An 18,658-nucleotide genomic window follows, 5' to 3' on the forward strand; every position below is an offset into this window, starting at 1 on the left:
CTTCGTGATGGGTGCGCCATGGCCATGGCAATGGCTTTCGCTGTGGGCATGTGCCGTGTTCCACCCATTATGCAGATTCTCGGAGTAAAGCGAATCATTTTGTGCGCGCAATGAACTCATCGCCAATGTGGACTTAATCAAATTTCGCGAGTGGCGAGTAGCATTCCGCGCACGGGCACGTTTTCCTGTGACAAGAAGCGCACAAAAAATCGTTGCATACTTTGGGGCGCGCTTCATTTGGCTGCTGCTTGCTGCCGGCTGCCGGCTGGCTGCTAGCGAAACGAGCTAAGTAGAGGCCAGGGCCAACGTTGACACACTTATTTACCAGCTGGCCTCGGAGCACACGTCAAGCAGCACAGCAGGAGCTGGAGCACAAACACTGCACACAGCACCATGGTCAGCGCTTTGTGCCAGCGCACTCCATTCTTGTCGTTCGTCTCTCCGTGCTCCCGCTTGCGGGGCTTGTTGCACGCTTCACGCTCGCAGTGGCACGCGGCGCATAAATCAATGGCAACGATCTTTACGTGCTGCTGCCTCAAAGTTTCTGGTTCAGCATCCGACCTGCAAGCAGCAGGAGCAGGAGCAGGAGCACCACCACCCACTGCTCACCAACACTCACGCGCCGTGGCCCCTTTTGCAATCTTTATTGCACATTGCGGCTTCCGGCTGCAGGATGCGGATGCGGATGTGGATGTGGATGTTTGTGCTTCATTTTAGTTGAAAATGCGGCATTAAAATGCATTTGGCTTTCAATTTACTCGCAGTCGCACTCGCACTCGAGTAATATTTTCATTAAGTGTTTTCTTTTCAGTCATTTTGGCCACGTTCTCCTCCCCCCGCTGAGTCCTCAAAACACTGCTCACATCCACTGCTTAAGCACTCTAAATTGTTAATGAAATGTTAAATGGCTGGGCGTTGCCAAGGAGCACACACGAGCAGGGCGACGCCTGCTGATTGACCATAATGAGTCCGCAAGTTACGCAAACGCAACAATATAAATTAATAAGCAATTAATTATGACCTCTGGGGGGCATGGACATGGGCTTGGGTATTGGACCAGGTGTTTGCCACATGTGGCATTAATTGAGCGTGCTCTCAACGACCAAGGCCAAAGGGAACACAAAGTCTGGGCCAATTAACACAGAAGAAACAATCACTTCGGCTTCGGCTAATTAGGACTAAATGAAGATGGTTGCTTGGTCGGGTTTCCTCTGAATTGTTGCTGCTGGCTTTTCCCTAGCATTAAGGACAAGCTCCAAAGCCTGTGAGTGTGAGCATCGGGACTCGCCCAAATTCCCATGCAAACAAATTCATTAATTTCAGCAAAAACGGAGGCAGACCCGGCATCAGCAGCAACCAATCGATGAATCGACACAAAAACAAATGTGTTTTAAGTGCAATGCAAATTGTAAGAACCGACAGTCGAAAAAAAAGAACGTCAGACAAGCAAACAACTGAAGTGGAACGCACAGATAGACAGCTGTTGATAACGCCCAGAGACAGCCCAACCCAAAACCAGAAGCAGAACCCAAACCAAAACCAAAACCAAACACAACCAAAACCCAACAGAACTCTCTCTTCGACATTAACATGTGTAGGATTGCCAAATCCTCTGACTCCAGCTGCACCCCCGACCCATTGCAATGCATCCCCAAGCATCCAGCAGCATCCACACCCAGCTGCAAATGCGCTTGTCCCTGCTGATCCCTTTAGCTGTTGAATTGCAAATTGTTTGTATCTGGCGTCAACAATTTGTTTTTTGTGCTGCTCGTAAGAGCCTTATGACGGAGTATTTTTAACTATGGGATATGGTTTGCCATCCAGATGAATACCAACCATTTATGTGGGCTTTATGGGTGTACATTGTCAGCTATCGAATGACATTTAATAAAATAAGCTACTTTGTGCATGTTGCAAACAGATAAAAAAATGGTTTTAAAGGTGGCAGATTCAGTTTTTTCCGTAAACGAAGCTATACGTGTGGCACCTTTCAATGTATGCTCTTAGATTGAGATTTTTCTTCCATGTTTATTGTATTTTTTGCACATCTTTCTAAAGAGAGTATTCGAGCATCGTGTTGGCTGCTAAACTTAATGTTTCTTGCCATTTTTTTTTCGCCAGCTCTTCCTCATGCACGCTGACAAAATGTCCACCCATCTGTCACGGCAGGCAGAAACAACTCTACGCCAGCGGGCGGGCTGGCATCAGCAACAAGCATTCAAAAACTTAATTTTTTTCTCCTCCAAACATGCAGCAATTTGTACGATTTCCAGTTGCAGTTTTTATTCCCGCTTTCCCAGAGTTTTACTCTGTTTGTTTGCAGGTTGTCAAATGCGTTTTTCCATCCCACCCCCCCAGGCATGTTTTACACACACATTTTTGCAAGAAATAAGAAACAAATTTGAATGCGCAGCAAATGGCAAATGAGCAAGTGCATTCATTGTCAGTGCGAATTATTAAATTGCAGTGGAATATAGACACAGAGAGAGAGAGAGAGAGAGAGAGGGGGAAGAGCATAAAGAGAGCAAGTGCCGCTTAATGGTGTGGCCATGTCGTTTAATTTTGTTCTTCATTTATTTCAGAGCTCTGGTCGACATTCCGTTGCATTGTGCGCTAAATACTTTGACGTCTTTTTTATGCCCCGTTCTTTTTCTGGTTTTTCCCCGCTCTTTGCATTGTGTTTTGTTGTTGTTGCTGTTGTTTTTGCATTCTACCCCGCAAGCATTCAAGCCATTTGCATTTACATATGCACATTGCTTGCTGCACATTGTATTTAATTAAAATTTGTTGTGCCGAGGCAATGCTAGAATCGCCGGGAAATGCGGCCATAAAGCAGCCCTATGACAGCAGCAAGGACGATTCTGATTTAAGTGCGTACATATTTACACAGAGAATAAAAAACAGGCATGTTCCATGCACTTATCTTACTTTAAAGATCATTTTTTATATGCATTTTGTAAATTTTTTAATGGATTTACATGTGTAATTGTAGACCTCTTTATTAGCTTGAAATGATTTCTATTTTTTCCAAGTGTAGATATGACATTATGGCATTCGATGTGTTCGTGTGTGTGCTTGTGCGTGTGGCACATAGTAAATAATGAATGCCCAAAAATGCAGTAATTTATCGCCATGTTTATCTGCTACTCATTACGAGGCAGCAGCAGCTGAAACTACCACAGCAACAAAAATCTGCATAAATATCAAATGTAGATGTGTGTGTGTGTATTGTGGCATGTCCTGAAGGGTTCGCTCCGTGTCCTGATGTGTGTATGCCCACAAACCCATTGCGAATGGCGATAAGCAATATTCCGTTTTGTTAATGGCCCACTGCTTGGCCCAATTCAATTTGTGGCCGCACTCCCGAGTGCTCGGCAACCCATATTCTCATCAATTTTGTTTGCCAAATGCAAATACCAAAATGATAGGCAAATATTTATTGTGCCTGGCATAATGAGTGGCAAATCTAGTTTTTGGCAACCATGTCAGGTAGTTGGCCAAAAAGGGGAAGGAAGTCGGCCAACTGGGTGTGTCCAGGAAGCTGTCACTCCACTCAGTACCCCATTTTGCTCCCTGCACTTTGCATGCCAAACAGCAGCGTCATAAGCATTAAAACTAAAGTGCCGAAAAGTATGAACCATTTAGAATTTTAACACAACTTTATTAGCTCCAAGGAAATTTGTGTCATTTGTATGTACAAATATTTCTGACTGCCTGAGTGTGTCCGGGATTTAGGCCTCCACCATTGTTCCATTAAGCGAACAGAGCTGTGGATGGCAGCAAATTAAGAGGGGGATAGCTATGGTCTGGAAAGCAAGGTCCATGAAATAGTTTACACAAAAAATCCTTCAGGTTATCCTGAACATCCCATTCAATACGATTCTACCATCGGGAAAATACAGCCATAACAGCAATAGTGTGTGTGAATGGCATTATTTGGCATTTCGTGTCGCAGCAGTTTCACTTAAGCAAAATCAAACCTATTGTAAATGTAATATCCGTAGACCCCGTTTTCCAGCGCCGCTGTCAAATGGCAATTGCAAATACAGTTACGCAAACACAAACACACACACAAACGAACACATTAGGCGGCATTTCCTTTGGCAAAGTTGCTTGACTTCATTTCGGGGCGGCCGACACGACGGAGACGACAACAACAACATCATCATCAGCAGCAGCAGCAGCAGCAGCAAACAAATAAACTGACAGACACTCGTTTCCGGTTTCAAACAAAACAGACGCCATATTTAAAATTCCAAACGGGCAACCCAGCAACAAGAACAACATCAGGCAGCTACACCAAAAGAAAAACTCAGTTCGAGATAAACAAAAATCAATTTGGCAAGCAGAAAAACTTAATTTCACATTATGTAATTGTTGATCGACATATCCAAAGGATATCCCATTACATACTCGTATTCAATTATTAATTTTTAATTATGAAAAAAATATATCCCTCCTTTTATCAGAGTGTACAGAGAGCAGCAGCAATATAAGCAAACAAACAAATGAAATAACAGAAAATTGCCGTTTGCTAGAAACTTTTGCTTTGCTTTTTGAAGTTATTTTTCGCCCATTCTGCCAGGGGGCCACACTGCCAGTGGCACTGCCTCTGCCAAAACAAAGAATTCAATTTAGTGGGCCGTGCGATGATTTCTGGAAGCTCCGCGGACAGGTTCAATGAACGGGAGCTCATTCCCCACGGATTCCTCGAATGCGCATAAATTTGATGTTTGCCGGGACTCAAACTAATTGTGGAATTATGCCAAGCAGACGAGACATGCGGAACGAATGGATGGATCAGAGTCCGCAGCATTTTGACAGCAAATCGAGAGAGAATGTGCTCAAGGAAAAGCGGCTGCAGAAGTATTCAACTGTTTGTCATTTGTCGTACACATATCCACAGCCAGCCGAGAGCCGAAATTCGAAACTTGCTGACCGGGGCCGTGACTTCCGTGCACCAGAAATGAATTCGAAGATTTATTTCAGATTCGCCTGACGAGATAGGTTTGTGGAAAAACCAACAGCCCCGACTGGGATCTCTGGGGCACAAAAGACACGTAGGCAAATAAAAACGCCATCGTTCCACAGCTGAAGATGTGTATTAAAATGATTTATGTGTTGCACAAATTTCATGAAAAATGCAGAAAGCAGACGCATAAAAATAAAGAGCATAATCAATAACTGAGAAGAAACCTCGACCCTCGAAGGCTGCACACTGTCTCAGCAGGCAGTGCCTGCCCGCCTTTGGGTATCGAATTTTGCAATCATTTTTTAATGAACAAATTCTTGCTGACTGCTCGAATGGCGATTGGAGGCTGTACGCAGACTATTCATTCGTTTTCAGGCTGCAGACCTACTGACGGAAACCCAACCCCTTCGGCTTCAGGGCATTAGAAAAATCTATAAAATCGTTGGACGCGTCAGGCCGTCAGGAGGCGCCATCCACCCCACCCCACCCTCTCCATACATGCCAATAAAATATTTTATCAAACGTACGTGCTGCTATTAGAGGCGCCCATGGCCCTCCCCGTCACACGCACGCATATCAAATGACGGCGTTGATGTGTTGAAAGCCCAGACGGGAGTTGAAAACGAGTGTAGAAAAGTGCGAGTGTGTGTGTGTGTGGCACGGGTGGCAAGTGGAAAAAGCGTAGCAGACAGTCAACCCTTTTTTACGGCTGCTGGTCAGTGTGGAGCACTCTGGCATTCGGTCTCTGGGCTCTGGTCTCCGGTTCTCCAGTTCTCCGGCTGTCCGGTCTCCCGTCTCCGGTTACTCCAGTGCTCTTGCTGGCCTCTGATTATGCGTCGTGCGGCCATAAATTTATATCGAAAGACGTGCGTTGTTAATCAAATTAAAGTGTTTGATTAAATTTTAAATAAAACAACTCGCAATGGTTCAGCGCTGCCTCATTTTCCCATTGCTGCAGTAAAAAAAGGCAAAATGAATATAAAAATGAATATGAAAATTAATTTAAGAACACGTGGCACGGCGTGGCATTGCGTGGCGTATGCGCAATATTCAATTTATGAATTGTGCGCACAATTATTAATTAAAATGTTGTTGTTGCTCCCTGCGTGGGTGTCTTTGAACGACACGACAGACACACTGAAAGGTCATTTGGTTATCCAGCAGCTAAGGAGAATTTCCGAAACGTGTCGCAAAGTGGCTCCGATATTTAGATATTTTTGAAGCAGGTCGCTACCCGAACTCAAGTGCCGAGTGCTGAGTGCTGCAGCACTTTAAAGCGCTTAACGGGCGAACTGAAGTTAAATAACAATTTCACTGCTCATTAACCCTAATTTGTATGTAAATTTTTGGGCACCCCAGTTGGCCCTTTTGGCGCTCCGCACGGATCCACCTTACCCCGCGGCAGCCCAAGGGCCAAGCAGTTGTGTGGCGCTTTTTAAAGGATTTCCCGGCCAAAACGCCATTTTGTATGTTTTAAGTAACGCACATGACACACAGGACGTGGCAACAACGGAATGGTCGACGGGGGGAAAGTGCTCCATAGCCATTATGGAGCGTTGCCTTCTTCAAGTTTTGCAAAATAGAACAATGTGGGGCACATGGAAAGTGCAGGAAGCAGGAATGAGTTGGCGATGGCCCAGGCACCACCACCACAACACACAAAGCGGCTGTATCTCAGGGAGGGAAGACAGGGAGAGGTGGAGATAGCCGGGAATAAGAGAAAAGAAAAATGATGGAGAAAAAAAGGCGAGAAAGATTGTTTGCCACACACCAAATGGACTTTCGCCCAGTCATTATTGGGTTGTTTCTGTTGTTTCGTTCCCAGGCATCCAGGCGACAGCTATACGGAGGAGTCGGAGTCGGAGTAGGTGCAGTTGCAGGCACTGTCCCAGGTCCAGGCACTGGCACACTGTACGGCCAGTGTGTATTAAAACAAAAGTGAGTGCATGTGCAGACACTCGCCGGGAGGGGACAGCAGCCAGGAGGAGTTGGAGCTGCAAATGGCAAACGGCAACTGGCAAACGGCAAACAAGAAATGACAGCATCGCAGCCTTGGTGCCATGCAAATTCAATAAATTACGGCAACGACCATTAATTATATTTTAAATTGCAATGTCCACACGCACACACACACAGAGAGAGAGAGAGAGAGCGAATCCTGCGAGCGAAATCCGCTGGGAAAAGTTTTGCTTTTGTTTCTTGTGCTGATGGCGAAAAAGTTCCACTCATTCACCGGGCAAATTGTCGCAGTTTATCTCCGTACGCACCGGGAAAACAAGCACCATCGACCCTGCCCCTGCCCCTGCTCCTGCCCCTGTCCCGCTCCCTCTGGTGTACCACCCAATTCCCACAACAATTCCGCTGGCCATGAAAGCGGCCCCAACAAATAAACCACTTTGGCCATTTCCTGGCATAAAAGATAAATAAATACACAGGAGTGAAGACAAGGAAAGCGAAAACAGGAATGGAAATAAAAGGGAAAAGGGAATGGAAAAACAAAATAGCTCCAGATGCAACTCCAACTTCAACTCCGTCTCTGCCACTTCTCGGACATCATCCCAGTGTCCCCCAGTCCCATTCCGGCATTCACCCATCTGACCATTATTATCGCCTTCGCGTGAAAACAATGCTCGTAGTTGGACTGGGACCCCGGATCCTGCCCAGATACCGTTGACAATGGCGGCATGTCATTAAGGAGGACGTCAGTAGCTGACCGCTGACGTGTTAACTGCAGAGCGTCCAACTTTTAATTGGTTTTAAGTCACAAGTTAATTTCCATAAAGCGTACAGAAAGTGCTGCACAAAAAGTACCACTCAAAGTGCACAGAGAGAAATGAGGGTTGGGTGCTTTATGAGATGCATTGCCCATGGGGATTCGTTAACATTTATGCCTCTCTGAAGATATTTTGTCATAAGAATTCATTGATTAAAAGGGCCTCATTCAAATTAAGTAAAAGTGCATTTTAATTAGATTAATTTCATTGCTTTCTCTCAGTGTAGTTATTACTTCTTGCCCTTGCCGCGCTTGCCTCGCTTGGGCTTCTTCTTAAACGGACCCAGGCCACGCCGCACCATCGTGCCCCGCCACCAGGCCTGCAGCTTAATGGCGCACTCCATGCGATGCACCTGCAGATCATGCAGTCGCTGCTCCTCGTCCTTCTTGGCCTGATACTCCTGCACGAACTCCACTCGCTCCGCGTAGATCTCGCGATGCCGCTGCAGCAGCTTCTCCTGCTCGAGTATCCGCAGCTCCCAGGCCTCGCCCTCACGCTCCACACGGCGCATGTCGCTGGTGTAGCGCACCTGCCAATCCTTGATGCGCTGCCGCAGTTCCACGATCTCCTGCTGCCGGAAGGCACGCAGCTCACCGCTGACCCGTTCTTCCCGTGCCAAGCGCTGCTTGTAGTCGAGGATGTCGCGGAGGTAGGCCCGCTCGGCGTTCTCGCCCCAGATTGTGGCTTGGGTGATGCGTCCTGCCTCCCAGCGCTGCACGAGATTGTACTCGAGATCATTGACCCGCGACACACAGCGCAGATTGTACTTGGTCTCGGCGGTACGCTCTTCGATGTCCTTCAGCCGTGCCTGGCAGTCGCTCTTCTGCTTCTCCAGCTCCTCCTTCAGCTCTTTGAGCTCATCCTTGGATTCCTGCAGCTGCTTGGATGCTTGCGACTCCTCGCTGTTGTTGCCACTCAGCGCACTGATGGCTTTATCCAAAGTCTTTTCCTCTCTGGGCTCCTCCCCACTTTCGACCTTCTCCTTGTCTGTCCGCAGCTGATCCATGGCTGCCTCGAAGACCGTTCGAAGTGCATCCATATCCCGCTCAAACTTCAGGGCATCCAGCAGGCTCTCATCCAGCTGCTCAGTGTCGTCCTCCGGCTTGCCCAGCAGCTCCTCCAGGCGTGGCAGCGTTTTGCCGGTGATCAGCACCCGCTCCGGCGGTGGCTTTGGGTCCATCGCGGAACTGCGACGTCTCCGCAGCGAGGCAGGCAACGACAGAGGCTTCGCACCCGTCAGACGCTGTGCCCGCTGCTGGAGGACCAACTTGTCCAGCGTGTCCTTGTAGCTGGAGAGCAGCAGCAGTCGCCGCAGCTCCTCCGCTTGCTCCTCGGTGCATCCGCTTGGCATTGCAACTGAAGCGGATATGCTTTATCCATGAGTGTGTTCCAAAGAGCCTCTCAATATGAGTCACTCACGGCAGTTGGCCCGGCAACTGTTGCTAGGAGATGCAGTTTATGCTCGGTAAGTGTTTGCTTTTGCCTTTCGATTCGGATCCATCCCTCTGCCAGCCCTGACTCATGGAGATCCCAGGGAGAATGCCAGCAGGGAGGGGGATGAGCTCAGGCGTCGGCTTGCATATTTCATTGCTGTCAGCGTCCTCGTTGCTTACGTGCAAAAATGCCACACCGACTGCGTTCCCGTTATTGCACAGAAATCGTTGAATTATTTTCCCAGCTCTGTCTCCACCTCCATCTCATTCGTATTCTCCTGCTCTCGAGCTCTCTGTCTTGGTTATCCTTGGCTCTGCAATCGTCTTGGGGTTCGTTCACTCTCGGGGCACATGTAAGTATGTGTCCTGACCTGGCCCCGCTTTAACCCCGCCATGGGTGCCGGCTTATATGTTTAACCCAATAAATGCCGCGCTGATTGCAAGTTAAATTATTGGCGCACAGGACTGCCAGACCCGCATTACAATTAAATTATCGCATTAACCGCACAAACCTGCGCGACGGCACTGCTCGCGCCGCCGCTTCATCGAATCGGTGCTCCGGCCAGGGACGGGACTCTTTTTACACAGCATGCCCGCAGCGACTGTTTCACAAGTACAGGAGCAGGGACCTGTTTGGCATGGAAGGTAGGGTATGGACCAATGGATACCCTGGAAGATAGCAAAGCAACTTGTTAGAGGAAGTTTCATTAAATGCATCGAATTTTCTCCCCGACCCTTTCCTAGTTTGAGCTGCGTGTCGATCTGTCCATCAGTTCAACAGCATCTTCGCCCAAGAGATTGTGTTATAAATGATTGGCTGACTTGAGTCCACACAGCCCCAATATATCCCATGACTAATAGAGCATTTTAAAGGCAGCCGCAAGTGGTGGTCAATGCACCGACAAGGTCTGCGACCCGGCCGCTGTGAGAAATTGCAGGGCCGACATTAATTTAATGCCCGCCACTGTCTCGCACACACACGCAAGAGTAAAAGAGAGACAGAGAGAGAGTCATGCACACATGGGACGAGGCAGTCGCGACGGCATGGGGCGCATTTCGCACTTTGGCGAACGCGTTTCTTCTGCCTTTAGCTGCCATTATTTTTAATAGACTCGAGAAGAAAAGTTTTCAGTTTTCTACTTCATTGACTGCAAATCGGGAAAGGAAGAAGCTCTTGGGTCGCGAAATTCCCAAGCCATTGCTTCAGTCCTTCTGCGTCCCGCTCGCTGAAGATGCCAGCCAAAATTAAGTGCCTCCCGAAAAAAGAGGACGCTGTGCAGCGCCTGATAAGCATACCCTCGACTATACCCACACATGTGCAAGTACCCAGAGGTTGCAGCATAAAGTCATACACATAAATTTTGGAGCTGGAAAAATGGAACCGATGGAAGAGAGTTCAATTTCCACTTAGACTTTGCACTGCGCCGCCCCGAGCCATACCCAATCCCAATGCCAGCGCAAATGTTCCATTATGACAAACTTTTCGTTCCATTCGAATATCTTCTCTATGCGAAACTTGGGGCACTTTTAATAGCTCCGAGTCCTTGCCGCAAATTGCTTCCGCTAAATAATAAATATGCAAATATTGGCCAACATGGGCAGGGCCATCCAATGGAAAATCAATCGCTCGGTGTCGCCAAAAATGCGAAATGGAAAAACCTTTTTCCGCTGCATGCATTTTTCGTAGTTTTAGCCGCCGCTTAGCGTGTGCAGTGGGAGTGGAGAGCACTGAGCACTGAGCCTGAGCCCTGTGGCCTTGTCGACCTGGCAACAAGTTCATTTTCCTTTTAAGCTTCGCTCCCGCCGCGCGGAAGGTCAGGGCTGTTGGCCAGCACGTGGACGGGGGCTTAGGTGAGAACCTAAAGATGTTTCCCAGAATGAGAGGTAATTTTGTGAATGATGAATCCATCAATCAATTTAATTCCCAATTGCTGACACGCGTGTATTGTTGGGATTTAAGCTTGAAGCCCCCACCAGCGACGACTCTGCGCCACTCTGCGTTGCTACGTGGAACCGCGGAGATAGCGGGTCCCGCCCTCTCACCCTCTCTATCCCTCTTTTTGCCTGTCTCTCAACCCCTTTCGGCCTACGTTTGTTATCCTGGCACATGTAAATAACCAAAAATTGTATATTGCGGCTCGCAACCACGACACCGTGACAGCGCCCGGCATATGCCAAGCCAGAGCAGGGGCCAGAGGTGAAGCCAGTGCCAGTGGCAGGGCAAGTCAAGCAGGACACACGGAACTGTGTGCCTGTGTGTGTGGCAGGCACAGGCACAGGCACAGAGAGAGAGTGGTCAGTGCTGTCGCTGTGCAGGAGATGGTGATGCCTGCCAGTGGTGTGTTAGTGTGCAAGTCCTTGCTCCTGCTGCTGCTGCTGCTGTCTGCGGCCGGGGGAGTGATAGACGCCGCTACCATTAATTCACATTCAGGTGCCGCACGCTTGGCCGAACAAATTTTGGTAGTGTCTGCTCTGGTCTGGCATGGTGCGACAACAACATGTGTTTACACTCATCCGGGCAGGCGGGGGTTGGCCAGGGATGTTCCTGCAAAAAGTGAAGGAAGCTGCGGTCGCTCGTGCAGGCAAATCTCGTGCAATGCATTATAAATGCCATGACAGGCCATGCCTGCGTTTCCTTTACGTGGAAAAAACAGCAAAAAAGCACAGCCAAAAGTGAAGAATTGTAACTGTAACTGACCTACTTGCTGGCTGTGTAATTAGTGGAACCGCACCCCGCTGGAATGTGGAATTCATGAGGCGAAAAATCGAAAGTTCCCCCTTCGCAATGCGTCGCACATTGGGCGAAGCCCGAACCCGAACCACCTTCTGGTGCTGGGAAATCAATAGAAAGTGCTTGGGACCTATGGCCAATGCCAAGCAACCACCAAAAATAAACTAAATAAAGGAAGCAAACCCATCAAGAAACAAGAAACGATGGCAGCCATGACAACGTGCCTCAACAAAGCGAAAACACAGGTGTACCCACGAGTGTGAGTGCGAGTGTAATGCGGCTATTCAAATAGGGTTCTTTCTCCTTATAAAAATAGAATCCACACTGTCGCATTTATGGTATGCCCAACGAACTGTGTCAAATGAGGCAGAGTGTGGCTACGGCCACAGTCGCGTCGTGGCCACCAAAGGTATCGGTTCGAGGCCAGAGAGTGTACAAATAATTGCATCTAGAATCCAGGATTACCATGTTTCCGCAGGCAGAGCTGGAGAACTACAAGCTGCAGGTGGAGTTGCTCCAAGAGAAGCTGCAACGCAGGTAATTACAGCAGAACTCCACTCAAAGAGGAAATACAATATGTCCTGCAGCAAAGTCACAGGCAACCCTTCCTTTGAGAAGGTTTGGCTTTACCCTAAGCTGCCTCGTTTGTGTGTGCCTTCAACTATGCCCCTCTGTATATTGAATATTCTCTGACTATTCCCCCCTTTTGCATAGTGAGGACAAAATACTTCAAAAGCGCAGCGACCTGTAAGTAGCCTTTTGTCATTCTCCCTGATATTGAGGCAAAACCCTAACCCAAAGCGAACCGCGTCTAATATCTGCCAACTGGCATCTACCATCTCCCATAGCGACAAGTCTGTGCGCCACAAGAGCCGTCAGAAGTACCAGGAGTTTCTCGAGGAGCAGACCATTCGCAACGAGCGGAACAAGCAGCTCGTCCACATGCTGGAGCGGATTGATGAGCAAACCGTTGCCATGTCGCAACGCAGCGAACGGCTTAAGATGATGAAGGTACGCATAAAGCCTCAATGGGCTTCAGTGCAAAAGTCAATCAATAATCCCCCTCTCTGTGCATCCCTTTGACATGTCCATGTGCAGCTGCAATATCAAATGTACTTTGCGAAATTGGTGCAGAATCAAACATTGCGTTGCATACAACAGCAGACGGGGCAGGCAGCTGGCGGAGCTGGAGTTGCGGCAGCGGGTGGTGGTGCGGGCATGCCCATCCAAGTGCTGGTGCCACCCCAGGCGGCTGCTGCAGCTGCGCCTCCACAATGGACACTTGCCATGGCCACACCCACACATGGAGGAGGCATGCTGCTAACGCCCCAGTTTGCAGCACCAAATGCTCCAGTTGCTCCAGGTCCGATCCCTATGCCCGCTACTCCGCAGGGCCTGTACTATCCAGAGCTTTATGGGGCCACGGGTAACGCTCCACTTGGCACCTCAAACTTGTTCGATCTGCGCGCCACATTGCGCGCCTTTGATAATGAGAATGCCGATTTGCCGGAGCGCATGACTCACTTCAACGCAGCCACAGCCACAGCCACGGCCAGCCAGGCTGCACTGACAGGTGATTATCAGGCAGAGGCAAGTGGCAGAGTCACACCGGCTTCAGCATCGGCAGCAGCACGAGGAGGAGGAGGAGCAGCAGGAGGAGGACGTGCAGACGATGGAGTAGCATCCACGACAACATCCATTTCGTTGGCAGGCCAAGACAAAGGTGCGCGGCAACTGAGCAGCACATCCTCGACACTGGCAACATCCTCGTTGACATTTGATAAATTGCCAAAGACGTCCTCCTCGATGACGTTAACGGAGATGCCACTGGCACCGCCACAGCCACTGACGACTACTGCTGCTGCTGCTGCTGCTGCTGCATTCACTGCTGTCGATGACGTTGGTGGGCAACCGCAAATGGCAGGAGGAGCAGCAACAGCAACACAGAGAGGCCAAGAGCTGCGTAGGAGCTGGAGTCGAGAGCAGGATCACGAGCAGGAGATGCCTGAAATGGCTGCCTGGACAAATTCACGCGTGACTAAAGTCGAGTATGAAAAATCACCAACTGTCGTTGGCCATAATGAGCCCGGCCAGAGACAGCCTCAGCAGCAGCAGCAGCACAACTTTGAAGCGTACTTTGGTGAGCTAAAAATCGATGAGCCCTGGCAGCCAGGAGCAACACCATCACCATCACCATCAGCGTCACAATCCATGGGACGAACAGCCAGCACGGCCGGAGACAAACGCCAACTAAACGTGCGTCCCGGCGAGGGCGCGAAAGGAGACGCAGGCGAAGGTGAGGGTATATCCGTGGGAGGTAAAGTTTGCCTCAGCAACGATTTGCTGGACGAAGTCATAGCCAGTCGTGCGGCACTGGCAAAAGCAGCGGCTGCGGTTGATGAGCAGCTAGCAAGAGGTAATCAATTGTCGCCGCCAGGCGGCAACAACGAACGGGGCTACGCGGCCACCCCTGCTGCGTCCTCCAGCAGCAGTTCGTGGAACCCTAGGCCCGGAGTGTCGATTGAGAATATTGAAAATGCCATTTACGGCGAACGTTTGACAGGAACTGCGACAGCAGCAGCCCCAGTCCTAGCCCCAGCAGCAGCAGCAGCAGCGATAGAAGCACCAACGCAGGGATTTTTCGAGAATTCGGTAACCAATACATATCCGCAGGAGCTGGCGGACCAACAGCACCAACAGGAGGTGCAGAGGGAGCGGCAGCCGGAGCCAGAGGTTACCGATTATGGCCAATACGATGCCAGCAGCTATGGCGAAGCCAGCGAGCCCATATATGCCAGCATCGATTCCACCAGCCAGCAGCAGCAACACCAGCAACAACAAGGGGCAACGGGAGAGCCGCTTTATAGCGAAATCGGAAATCCCACAGACTATCAGCAGTATGCAACGGATGCGAGTGCAGAGGTCGCAGCTGGAGCTGCAGCAGGGACAGAAACTGATGCAACTGCAGCTGCTGCTGCTGGGACTGGGGGTGCCGAGGCGGGAGGCACAATGCAACAGGAGTACTCCAATATTGATTACGGCAACTACGAGGCCGGACAGTACGCGGCCGGCTATGATCCCAATGCCTATCCGGGCTACATATACGATGAGGCCACTGGCCAGTACATAGCCGATCCCAATGACGCTCAGTACGCGCCGGATGGCAGCTATGCCGGGCAGGAGTACGATGCCAATGCCGCCAACTACGACTATGGATCTTATGCCGAACAGGAACAACAGCAGCAGCAGCAGCAGCAAGAGGAACTGCAACAGATGCAGTCACAGGAGCAGGGACAACAGGAACAACAGGAGCAACAGGAAGCGTATCCCATGGACAATGACAATGGCCAGAATGCGATGGAAGTGGAGCAGAGCCCCGCACTGGCAGCGACACCGCCCGTCGAGGGGAAAGTGGAACCAGCCGCCGCCACCACGCCCGTGCCAGCCTCAAAGCCTGTCAAACCCACGTCGATACTCTCGACGACAGACAAACAAGCGGCGCCTAATGATGCGCAACAGCAGCAGCAGCAGAAGAAGAAGAAGCGCGTTAATTTCGTTGACAGCAGCGAAACGGATGATAGCTCAAGCGCGAAACCATCCCCAGCCGCAGCCGCAGCTTCGGCATCGGCGCCTGCCCTGTCTCTGGGCCCAACTTCTGGACCACCTCCGGCAGGAGCAGCAGAAACTGGAGCTGGTGGAGGAGCAGGCATGGCCGCAACCACAGCCGCTGGCGGCAGCGAGAGTGATTTCGATTTTTCAACGGGCAGCGAGGCGAAGAATTAGAACAAGCTGCAAAACAGTTGAAGCTCTAATTTGTTGCCATTTGGGTTAACCAATGAGCGCCCAATCGCGCGACCCATTCAAAGTGAACGAACGAACGCCTCGCCTCGCCACGATTTATAGCCAATGCATTTTTCACTTCACTTCCGCAAGAGCAAAAAGAAACACAGAGAGAAAAGCTGCAAATAAACGAGACAGAGAGTGAGAGAGAGAGAGAAAGAAGCTTCAAAGCCAACAAAAGAGCGAACCGAGTGAGGTGTGGGCGAAAATGCTAACAAAAAATAATAGTGGGCCAGCGGAAACGGAAATGGAAATGGAAGAAACTCAATCAACACAAAAGTTGCTGCTGTGCACAGCAGGAGGCAGCAGAAAAGTCCCAAAAAAATATTCGACAGTTGCTTAATTCAATTATCTTAGATGCTTGAAAAATGAAAATAAATAAAAAACAAAAATAAATACTTAGTCAATTAAGTCAAAATTTATTCGCTCGAGGAAGGAACAGAACAGCGTTGACAGTGCGTATCCGAAAAGTGCATATCTAAAATGATATTTGTGGAGTTACAGGGCACATTGAATTCGGATGCTATAGGCAAAAAGGAGGCAAAGTGAAAATGGAATTCAAACAAAAATATCTTCGACAAAGTTTCAGATTTTTGTTTTGCTTTTTTTTGCACCGCTTCCAGGGTATCGCCCATAGCTTTTGTGCTTGTTTAACGCTTGACACATATACACAAGCAATGGCCTGGCAAAATATTTCATTAACGACATCGGTAATAAGATCAGCAGCTGTTGCTGCCACGCCGTAATTTATCAAAAGTGCAATTGTCTTTGCAGCGGAGCAGCCAAATTACCTTTTCGCTGGCTTTGCGCTGCATTGGATGGCTGTCCTGGTCGGCAGGCTGGCTGCCAATGACACTAATTATGTGCGGCCAGGCGGTTAAAGCCGTGGCCAACAAAAATATGCTGATTCCTGATACGCTGGCCCACAGAATGCCTAGCAGACTGGGCTGCCAGTGCCGGCTGATGCTTACTTGACCAACAATTGCCAACTTAATTGAAATTATGCCATCAGAAGTACAATGTGCGTACCCTACATACGAGCACTCCCATCTGTAAAGACTGCAGACTGTGCGCGCACTTGATATTTTCCAGTTCGTGCGCCATTTTAATTTGATGCACAGTTAAGGCAGTGAATGCGTTAAAAATTTCCATTTTCGACTATCAGCAGCGCAACTGTTGCTGACATTTTTCCATCAATTTGAGTGGGCGAAGAAAATTTCGTTTTCGATTTACAATTGCCGAGCAAATTCCCGCGTCATCAGGGCGGCCTTCGATCGACAATCCCATTGGCATGCCTTTTTTTTTATGACATTTCCATTCCGCTGTCCAGTCCACTGTTCGCTGTTCACTGTCCATGCACTGAAGTGAAGTGTTTTCCCTCCATATTTTTATACCCGGTACTCGAAGAGTAAATAGGGTATATTGTATTTGTGCACATAACGGTTGTATGTAACGCACAGAAGGAAACGTTTCCGACCCCATAAAGTATATATATTCTTGATCAGCATCAATAGCCGAGTCGATTGAGCCATGTCTGTCTGTCCGTCTGTCCGTCTGTCCGTCTGTCCGTCCGTCCGTCTTGTTTGTCGGCTAGTTCTCAGAGACTATAAGAGCTAGAGCCACCAAATTTTGGCACCAGACTGCTGTATGCTCACACTGAAACCAGTGTATTTCAAAATGAGCCCCGCCCCTTCCGCCCCCGCAAAGGGCAAAACCTCCCAAATCTACAATTTTGAAGATAACAGAAAACTAAAAACGCCATTCCGTAGGGAATGACCTTATCTATCAGATCACCAAATTGGAATCCGATTGGATCATTATTATAGCCACAATGAAGAAATTAATTTGCAGTAGCCAAACCCACCCCGTCCCGCAGCATTCACACTCTGCTTCGCGCTGTTTATGGCCTGGCCCCTGACACGTCACTGCTTCTGCCTCTGCCGCTGCCTCTGCCGCTGCCTCTGCCGCTGACTCTGCCGCGACTCTGCAGTGTGTGTTTCTAGGGGAGGGTGGCGAGCTAAAGGAGCGTGTTGGCGTGAGTAGTGTTGTTGATGTAGATGACAGATGAAGAAAAAATGTAAAATTGGACAAATAACCGCTAAAGTGCAGATGTAGTACTGAGTGCCGGGTATAAAAGTTGTGACGCGTAAGAAGCGTCTCACACGTCCCTTCTCGTTTGAATAATTGTTTGGAGTTTTTTTTTTTTAATTACACTCGAAGTAATTTTTTCAACTGTTCGCTCGGTTCAGTCTGTCTCGTTCCCGCTTAATTTAAATTAATTTCTGTGTGGAAAGGACAACAATAAAAATGTAATTAATACACATAATTGGCCTGTCGTGAGGGTGGCGCTCATCGAGCAAGCAAATCAAATGTCAATTAATATTTGTGGTTTGGCGCATTAAATATTTATTTACTTAACGGACAGTCGCTTCTGCCAACTATTTGCGAATTTCCCAACAGGTATTTTCCATATTTAAAGAGAACCAATAATTGGGGGATGCCGCAGAGATACCTTCTCACTTCTTCTCCAAGGCAGGTTTATTTTTTGTTTTTGTTTTACTTTTTAATGAGTTGAACATTTGAAGCAGCACAAACGGAAAATGTAAACCAAAACGAAATGAAATGAAATGAGGGAGCAAAATGGAAACGAGTAAAGGAAACCGGTACAGGACAGGCGTGGAACTTTTTCAACAGAAATTTGCAATTAAATGTAACACACAAAACCTCAAAGGCAAATGGCAATATAAAACGTAATGGGCCACGTTTAAATACTCGAACCAGCCTCAGCCTCAGCCTCCGCCTCCGCACCAGTCCCAGTCCCATTCCGAAGGGGGAAACGCAGACAAATATCCAGCATCGTGTCACTTCAAATGAAATATTTGCATTGACCCCAAAAGTTTGACATCGG

The 18,658-nt window shown here is 48.8% G+C and overlaps 2 protein-coding genes across 2 annotated transcripts; one reads left to right on the forward strand and one right to left on the reverse strand.

Annotated features, from left to right (window-relative positions):
* Nucleotides 1-7,961: 7,961 nt before the first annotated feature.
* LOC117899257 (dynein regulatory complex protein 9) lies at nucleotides 7,962-9,097 on the reverse strand. Its single transcript, XM_034809144.1, has one exon. The coding sequence runs from the start codon at nucleotides 9,095-9,097 to the stop codon at nucleotides 7,976-7,978; it is 1,122 nt and encodes a 373-aa protein (XP_034665035.1). The 3' UTR covers nucleotides 7,962-7,975.
* A 3,533-nt stretch (nucleotides 9,098-12,630) lies between these two features.
* LOC117898549 (AF4/FMR2 family member lilli) lies at nucleotides 12,631-16,117 on the forward strand. Its single transcript, XM_034808030.1, has 3 exons — nucleotides 12,631-12,657; nucleotides 12,759-12,921; nucleotides 13,009-16,117. The coding sequence occupies exons 2-3, from the start codon at nucleotides 12,853-12,855 to the stop codon at nucleotides 15,691-15,693; spliced, it is 2,754 nt and encodes a 917-aa protein (XP_034663921.1). The 5' UTR covers nucleotides 12,631-12,657; nucleotides 12,759-12,852; the 3' UTR covers nucleotides 15,694-16,117.
* Nucleotides 16,118-18,658: the final 2,541 nt, after the last annotated feature.

This window comes from Drosophila subobscura, chromosome O, assembly GCF_008121235.1.
Source record: "Drosophila subobscura isolate 14011-0131.10 chromosome O, UCBerk_Dsub_1.0, whole genome shotgun sequence".
Classification (NCBI taxonomy): Eukaryota; Metazoa; Arthropoda; class Insecta; order Diptera; family Drosophilidae; genus Drosophila; species Drosophila subobscura.

Bases quoted from the DNA above. Each gene is read 5' to 3' on its own strand.
- LOC117898549 (XM_034808030.1), top strand. From the start codon at position 12,853: ATGCTGGAGCGGATTGATGAGCAAACCGTTGCCATGTCGCAACGCAGC. The intron at 12,922-13,008 runs GTACGCATAAAG...GTCCATGTGCAG, and splicing joins AACGGCTTAAGATGATGAAG to CTGCAATATCAAATGTACTT.
- LOC117899257 (XM_034809144.1), bottom strand. From the start codon at position 9,097: ATGCCAAGCGGATGCACCGAGGAGCAAGCGGAGGAGCTGCGGCGACTG.